This window comes from Chenopodium album, chromosome 19 (assembly GCF_948465745.1).
Source record: "Chenopodium album chromosome 19, dcCheAlbu1.1, whole genome shotgun sequence".
Taxonomy (NCBI): domain Eukaryota; kingdom Viridiplantae; phylum Streptophyta; class Magnoliopsida; order Caryophyllales; family Amaranthaceae; genus Chenopodium; species Chenopodium album.
Window position 1 is genome coordinate 38,702,640 of NC_137852.1, and position 9,276 is coordinate 38,711,915.

Below are 9,276 nucleotides of genomic sequence, written 5' to 3' on the forward strand. Positions count from 1 at the left end.
TTACGCAAGAATTTACACAGATACACTAGTAATAAGAGAAAATTATAAGATTATCAGGAAATCAACTTGTCAACAAGTATCTTAGTGTGTGTGATTTTTTTTTTTTTATATAGTCTATGTCAACAAGTGATTTATTCCGTGTAGCAATAGCCATTGAGATCTAGAATAACTACACAAACCAATGCATGCAAAGATTGTATGCATCTTTAATCCTGACCCTCCACCCCCCCCCCCCCCCCCCTCTTCTTTCTTAAAAAATAATTCTGAACATCGTAATGAAGAAAATAAATGATGTATGCCATTCTGAAAAATAGAAAAGTTGGCAATGCATCCTAGAATTTATGTACCAACCAGAAGTGTGGATAGTTGAGTATAGCAATGAATTCCAGTGCAGATGTTATTGGAAGAAAAGTAGCAGATCCTATCAAACTTAACTAATGACATTATCCTTTTTGTTGTTTATCTTTTGACTGCTGTAATAAAAGCACGGAAATAATACAGTCAATAAGGATATTTTGTTAAGTTCTGTAAGTCCTTGATGTCTTTCGTAATTGTCTCAATCAGCTCCAGTCTCTTTCTTAAGTCAACCACATCTTGCTGCAGCTGCTGAGTTCCAGAAGCACGTTTAGCTTGGAGAAGTTCCATGTAAAGAAATCCAAATTATAGTAAAATGACAAGTTTGCAATGAGAATTAACTTCTAGCAGACATCTCCAATATATGAGATGTACCTGCTTATGTAGATTCTGTTCCCTTTCACGTTCTTCTTTTTCTGTTGCAGTCTGAGCAACCATGAAAGAGACCTTCTTCTCAAGATCAATCAATTCTGCATCTTCACTGTCTGCATGACCACATTCTTTCAGTAAACGCAAAATATTTTACCTCGCTGGGCAGGGTTAAACCGCAATGCATATAGGGAAATTCAAGTACATTTTGTTCCCTTGTTTTAGCTTACCAACTTGAATGGAAACAAGAGAGCACATTTTAGTTTTAAATAGCCATGTAGGCAAACAGGAAAAGGACCTCATCAAAAACTGATTCAAAGTATAATTTTCAGACACATCATATAATTTGAAAAGTCACCCAAGCAAGTCTTTATAAAGAATTCCAGTCAGCTTGTTCACAAACAAATCATTCAAGCATAATGCTGTGACATTATTCCATGACAGCATAGTATATTTTTTCTCATTCATGTATTTAGGCCTAATAAAAACCAACTGATGAAGACATAGCAGCAAAGTTGAAAAAATCTTCAGCTTACAATCCTTAACTAAGAATTTAAAAAAAAAAAAAAAAAAAAAAAACACACACACACACACACACAAGTAGTCAATCAATTCTTAATGAATTAAATGATAAACAAAGGTTATCAATCTCAGGACTATTTCAATGAAAGGCCAAGCCAAAAAAAAAAATGAGCCAATTCGACTTCATTGCCCAATGTTCATGCAGTCCATTTAGGGCGGTGGCGATGTTGATCTGGTGTTAGTTCTTATCCCAAATTCATATTACAAGCCAACTTTGGTCATTATATTTGAGAAGACTAAGTGCATGCAAGTTCATGGTACTCAATGCTATAAGCTTGCAATGCATTTGGCCCAATGTTGGCAAGACCAGGCACAACAAATTTTCCCACTTTGACATAGGGAAGACTAAATAAATTAGTTGCCAGAAAATGACCCAAAATATTCATCACCGTAATATCAAGTGGTTAGGCTGGGGAATGGTCTTCAAAACGTGAATAGCTTCAAGATCCTTTTTCCAATAAGATTTAGCAACCAATTATATGAGTTTTGATTACTTGATCACGTTTGGCATCTCCTCATTTATGGAACAACCGAAAATACAATTGAGTTATTAGCTTCTATGTCCATTCTAAATGCCATAATTAAAATCTGCTCTTAGAGAGCATGATTAGAACTCATGACACAACTTTCTTGTATGGAAACCATAAAAAATCAACCTAATGCCTCTATATATGTTCCCAACCAGGACAGGATAGACCAACTACCTGACAAGAAGCTCAAGCAACTAACTAGTCCAACAAAATCAAAGTAACATTTTAGTCACTAGAGAACAACCAACACTAATCACAAGCACCAGACTCGCAGAGTAGTTTTGATATGCTAGGGCCAATAGGCAATAGCCCAATACACTGTCATGTACATAGGAACTGAAGTTTGATACATGAGCTTCATCATCAGTAAGCCAAATAAGTCACAGGACATCGAAAAATGAAAATCACCTGATGAAGTTCTCTGGAAACTAGTTTGCTGCTGATTAGGACGGGAAAACTCCTGAAATTTTCTGCAATAGGTAAATCACATTGTCACAAGCACATTACAACTCAGACAACCTCGGATAAGAACACTTTGTCATGTAACAAAATTACGATTTACTAATTACCAATCTCTTCTGCTTACATATTTTTATTATGAATATTTAGTGATTTGCAGTAATACAAGACTTATACAGGACAAACCTTATCTCAGTCTTGAAGTTGAGCATTTGTCCGATAAATTCATCTCTATACAAACAATAGCAAATTCATAAGAACAATTAATTATCAGAAGAAATTAATTCCAGAAATGTAGCAAATTCATTGTTTATATTCAACAAAAACAATTGATCAAAAAGCTGAAAAAGTAAAAAATACCTAAGTGCTGCTTCTTCATTCTTCGCAACGATTTCCACAGCGAAGTTCACATACATTCAACATTATCAAAATCAGAAAATTGACGGAAATTTCAAATCTAACACAAAAACTCGTCAACAGATTACCTTAATAACATCAACATCAGATCCTACTTTCGAAATTTCATCCTGAATCGAAACAATTCTTGCCTAAAAAATAAATAAACACACAACGAGATTCAAAATCTCAAAATCAAATGAGAATCGATGAGAAATAGTAATAATTTCAAAAGTAATTATAATTGAGAAATAGATTAGACCTCTAGGGTTTGCTTTGAAGCTTCATTCATCGATAATTCGACCTCGAAACCTTTAAGCTCTTGATCGGTTGTTTCCTTGAACCTCTTTCCATTTTCAAGCTCTGAATTTGCTGAATTCAGCTCTGATTCAAGTTCCTCGATACGCTTCTTCAAGCTGAAGACTCTTCTCTCTGCAAAAATAATTGAAACCGAGTTTATTGGAAGGAAAATTGATCAAATCACGAACAATCAGAGGAGAGAGAGAGACCTCCATGAGATTTTTCTGCAGCAAAATCGCGAATCAAAGTAAGCAGTTGTTTCTGAGAATCAGTTGCCGCCATTGTTAAGAGCTTGCTTCCTTTCCACTGGATATGTGTGTGGCGAATTGGCGCGTCTTTTAACGTTTTGAATGCTATTTATATCCTTTTTGAATGTTTGAATCCCCGTTGACTTTTACCTTACACTTACGGATTTACATTCTAGAAAGCTATAAGGGGGCGTTTGATTCACGAAATATAGGTATGAGGTATGGGTTTAGAGTGACTAAAACCCATACCATATGTTTGGTTGTCAAAAATATGAATTTCAAACCCATACCTCAAACCCATGAGGTATGGGGTTTAGAAACCTTAGGGGGAGGTGAGTTTGGCTCATTTCATTCCCTTAGGTATCAAATAAAAGGAGAGAATAGTGAGATATTCCATTCCAGAATTAAACAAACACATGGTATTAAGTATCAAGTTCCAACCCGATACCACCTTAACCCCATTCTTGATTCCAACCCCATACCACTCTGTGAACCAAATGCCCCCTAATTCTTTTGTTTATGGTTAAAAAAAGTAGAATAGATCAATTAGGTCTCAATAAGTCTCATAGAGGCGGCTAATATAAAACTATATTATCAAGAGCCGGCCCCCATTCATCTTCAAGATGATCGAAATATGTTTATCTTAGGGGCATTTTGTAAATAAGTGGAACAGTGGAGTAGTCCACGTAACGAAATGACAAGGCAGTTAAATGAATGAGCTGGAAGAGATGCTGACTAATAGTACACGTGGCAGTAACTGTTTTTCACCGTTTAATTAACCACGTTACGCTGTTAGTGACTATTAGTACTAAACGGCATAACTTTGGACGAACATCATCGTCATCTTACTACAATTTACACCACTTGAAATGATGATCAGTGAGCCTTGATCGAGGGTGAGTGGTGGTGGCTGAGCGGTACTCTGGAAACGAGGAGGAGGGCATAAACCATCCAAACTACTAGAGATGATGATCGGGGAGCTTTGATCGATTGTCGGTGGACTCACAGAGTTAGCAAACAACCAGCGATTGCAATCAAGATTTGAGTATAATCTACTCATTTGTACATTCTCCATTAAGCTACCCATATACAATGAAATTGACAACGGGAAAATCAATAACATTGTCCAACAAAATAAAAACAATCCAATTGAGAACGGCCAAAATTAATAAAACACTTACAAGGACACTGCAATTGGTCAAGATTACCGTGCGGCTAACGGCCGAGAAGCACACTGCGATTCCTTTGAATACTGATCCGGTTTCGAGGTCTATTAGCAGCAACACCCAATCCTCCTTCTTCAGCAACAAAAATCGATTTCCCTCCCAACTAGATCCAGAATTCCAGAAACAATCAGTATGCTACCAGACCCTAACGTTGGGAAATATAGGGTAACGCCGTGAGTGGAGAATTATTTAACGGGGTGATATTTCAGTACTAACTGGAGGAATGTGTCGTGGCAAAGGTGTACAAGTAAGCGGGAGAAAACATGTACATGTGGCACGTCGCACATGTGGAATTTCCAATTATAACCTCAAGATGAACAAATGTTGTTCATCATGAAGATGAACAGGAATTTTGCGTATTATCAATAGAATAAAAGTTTAGAGAAGTAATTATCCCGTTAAAGTTATATATAACAGAAAAAGACTAAAATTAAAATTTAATTAGATTGTCTCACTAGAAATAGTACTGATAGGATAGGGGTTGGCCAAATTCCGCAACACTTCACTTCCTCCATGTCCTTGTTCGGCTCTCTGTGTCATGAGATGAGCATACTTCACCATCTCTCTTGGGAGACATACACTTCTTCACCCCGATCTTTGGAATGGAAGTTGAATGGAACTTTGTACAAACAGATGACACATGTTATAATATTTGTCTGTAATTTTCTGAATATGATACTAGTAACAGCAGTCCTAGATAATAAAAGATAGCCACATCATTCCATTTCTGAAGCTAAGAGAATAACTAGAAATTCAACAAAGTGTGCATCTTCTACAATGGATTTCAACACCAAGCCCCTTTTCCACTTCTAAGAAGAAGTGTAGCAAATACCTCCTATTCCTACCTCCAATTTATTGGGGTTGAAAGAAGCAACCAAAGCAATGTTGATATGAAATAGTTTACAAGGGAAAATGAGTTTTGCAGATGGGTCTGCTGGAAGGGGGCAATGGTTGATCATAAAAGAATTCAGCACATACTCATTTAACTAAGAACATGTTCTCTTCAGCTTAATTTCAATTCAGTTCCGTTCAGTTCAATTCAGCTCCAATCAATTCAGTTCAGTTCAATTCAGTTCCTAATTTCCTTTTCTCATAAACAATTCAGTTCAGTGCAGCTCAATTCAGTTCAGTTCAGTTCAGTAAATCAGAACAGACCCTAACTTGATGAGGACATATTTTAAAGGGGTGTAGATGTATGCACTAAACCCAAGAGTTTCTCCTTTTCTAGACAGTCCAATCAAAAGTAATTAAAAACTGTAGCTATGAAATATTATCATTGGAGTCGTATTTTCCATTCCGGAAGGTGAGGTCAAGGTTCCAAAAGATCCCACGGTTCCTTAGCTCTAGACAATCCCTTAGCACATACGGAGTAGAAATCTACAATTCAACTTTATTATTGGGGCCATATTTACTCGTTTACTATCCAATTCAATCACTAGTTGATTAATTCGTTTTTTTAAAATACATTTTTTTTCATTTTCGATCTTTTTTTTTAATTGCATCACTTTCTTTTTTAGACATCTTCTATCACTCCTTCCGTTTCAAAACAATTAACACATTAAAACTTAATACAGATATCAATGTACCTTTTTTTTTTGGGAAAACCAGCGGATATAAATCATTAAAGAAGGTTAATTTCCGCCAAATCCAACAACAAGCCTTGGGGAAAGGGACCGAGACAAACAAATTCGTTACAACCTTTTGAATCTCATCTCGCAACAAGATGAGCCAAAGTGTTCCCCGACCGCTTTACATGAGAAATACGAAAGACATTAAATAAACTAGTTAAAGCTCTAATATCATCATTAATTAGCACACAGAGAAGATATATATTTTTTTTTGAGCACATAGCACATAGAGAAGATAGAAAAATGTAAATCTAATGCCAGTTTTGTACTAACTTTTTATTAAATAGTAGGTAATTTGTGGTTGGTGCACCCGGGTGCACCATCAAAAGAACATTTAGTATCTTTAAAAGAATATGGGTAAAAAATGAACATGTTTTTATTTTCTTGCAACTGCAAATCCATCACTCTCTTCTCCTGCAATTTCTCACTCCTCGTTCCCTTCCTATCACTCTCTTTAATTTCTTGCTGCCAATTTTCTCTCTCTTTTACACCATCGTTTTCATCTAAGAATTTCAATGAAAGTCTCAAATTGGTCTCACTTTACTGTCAATCTCGTAATACTAGAACTTCTTCTATTGTTTGGGTAAAAATCATTTCCAAAGTACTCATTTTCTCTCTCTAGTACTTTTCTCTCTATCTTTTTCAATTTTTCAGAAAAATTTCAAAATAGCAAAATTGTTCATCTTCAAAGTGAAACCCAAGAAAAAAATTAAACTTATTTCAACAATTCAACCTTCAAAGTTGAACAAATGGTGGATTCAAGTAAAATATAAGTATAAATTTTGTACATGCGAATTGTTTTTCATCAATAATTTTAAAGTCAAAGTGTTTAATTTTGTGAATTTGGGGTTTTTTTTTAAAGAAAAAAAATTAATTAAAGCTATGAAGTACAAGTTGTTCAAAAAAGAACAATTGGAGGAGAAAGAAGAATAGTAACGAATTGAAGCCAACTGGAAGATAACTAAGCAAGGTTAATTTTTCAAATACTAGCTTGTTCTTTTTCAAACACTAACGTGTTCTTTTTATTCCACGTTCTCTAAAATATGCCTAATGTTCTTTTCGGAGGCCATGTTCTTTGTTAAACACAACATGTTCTTTTGTTGAACACTATTATGCATGTTCTTTTTCAAATACTAGCATGTTCTTTTTCAAACACTAACATGTTCTTTTTATTCCATGTTCTTTAACATATGTCTAATGTTCTTTTCAGAAGCCATGTTTTTTGTCAAACACAAACATGGTCTTTTGTTGAACACTATTATGCATGTTCTTTTTCAAATACTAGCATGTTCTTTTTCAAACACTCGTATGTTCTTTTTTTTTCTCTCATGTTCTTTAAAATAAGCCTAATGTTCTTTCCGGGTGTACCATGCGCATGGTGCACTCGGGTGCACTATACTATTTTCAAATAGTAGGCCTTAAATTTATGGATCTTAAATATCTAACTAACGCCCGCAAAGTAAACTAAAATTACAAATTTACCCTTTTTAATCAAAAAAATTACCCCCTCAATTTAACCCCCAATCCTCACTCCTTATTCACTTTCTTAAACATTATTCTCTCTCTAAACAACAACAACCACCACTACCTCTTCATACTACCCACCACTGCCACAACCACCCCCTCCTCCTCGATCTTTTAACCACCAACTCCTTACCTCTGGTTTCACGATCTACACAGCCGCGGTAATGACGAGTAAGGACAAAGGGTAGTCGGTCGCCGGCGGAGAAAAGGTTTTTTTTTTTAATTTTCTTAATTCGCGGCAAATGCCTAGATTTTTCACACATCCTAGGCTCAAACGCCTAGTTCGTGTAAACAACCGTGTGGTTGTATGAAAAATCTGGGTGTGTTGGTCGCCGGCGGAGAAAAGGTTTTTTTTTTTATTTTCTTAATTCGCGGCAAATGCCTAGATTTTTCACACATCCTTGGCTCAAACGCCTAGTTCGTGCAAACAACCATGTGGTTGTATGAAAAATCTGGGCGTTTGAGGTGAAATGCCTAGTTTGTTAGAATACCCTAGGCTGAAACGCCTAGTTTGTTAGAATACCCTAAGCTGAAACGCCTAGTTTTTTCGAATAGCCTAGGATGTTTCAAAAAAATTAGGAGTTTCAGCTTGGGGTATTCGAAAATCCTAGGCGTTTTTTGGGTTTCGAATTTTTTTAAAAAATTTATCGCGGCGTACCGATTCTGTACGATTCGACGAGCTTTCGGCGAGCGTCTAAGGTTGTGTTTCTGGTATTTCGTCGTTGTCCATAAGATCTAACGAATTTGATTTTGCAAAATTTAAAAAATTTGTTTGATTTTGAAACTCACGGTGGTTGGGGTGGTTGACCAATGAGCATTGGTGGCCGTTGACCACTACAGAGAACAATAAAAAGTTTTGTGTACAGTAAAAGTGTGAAACTGAGATAAAATTGATTATTATTATAATCGTTATTATAAGGATAAATACGTAATTTCAATTTATTATGCGGGCGTTAGTTAGATATTAGAAAGTGATATTTAACAACCCCTTCAATTTGCTTTTCTTTTCTTTGCTTTTGTTTTTTGTTTTTGTTTTTTTTTTCGGTGATAGAATGAGGCTTGCTCCACATGACAAATTGGTATGGAACGATCATTTATTTTGTCTATTCTATCATATACAAAGTATTATTCATAATTTCATATCTTTTTTTTTTTTTCCTTTTAACGGATTCATAATTTCATATCTTTATACTCATTGGATCCGTACAGAATCCTTGAGACCTTTTTTCCCCTGTTTAAAAAAAAAGGGTATTCTTCGTACTTCTTCTTTATAAAAAAAAAAAGAGGATCCATTCAATAAAAAAAAGAGGATAATGATAAAGTTCATTGCTCCCTGGGTCCTACCAAGTAGCTTGGAGATTAAGGAAATAAAGTGCTTTGAAATTCTTGCTCTGTTTGTAGTCGCACATTGTTATGAATGCTTACGAGTCGCACCATTTTTGGAAACACAACTAATTTATACGGTAAATAAATAATGTGATAACTCTATTAAGGGTTTGTTCATATTTACTGAACTGAAGTGATTGGAGTTGAACTGAACTGAATTGATTGAAGTTGAACTGAACTGAACTGAACTGAAATGAATATTTTATGAGAGAAAAAAAAAATTAGGAGCTGAACTGAATTGAACTGATTGGAGCTGAATTGAACTGAACTGAAC

General features: G+C 35.3%; 1 protein-coding gene across 1 annotated transcript; it reads right to left on the minus strand.

Moving 5' to 3' along the window:
• Positions 1-1,077: 1,077 nt before the first annotated feature.
• LOC145594336 (uncharacterized) lies at positions 1,078-3,303 on the minus strand. Its single transcript, XM_081650665.1, has 8 exons — positions 3,200-3,303; positions 2,953-3,122; positions 2,780-2,842; positions 2,655-2,674; positions 2,481-2,525; positions 2,244-2,305; positions 2,099-2,190; positions 1,078-1,215 (listed from the first exon to the last, which is right to left on the minus strand). The coding sequence occupies exons 1-8, from the start codon at positions 3,270-3,272 to the stop codon at positions 1,078-1,080; spliced, it is 663 nt and encodes a 220-aa protein (XP_081506791.1). The 5' UTR covers positions 3,273-3,303.
• Between the last annotated feature and the right edge of the window lie 5,973 nt (positions 3,304-9,276).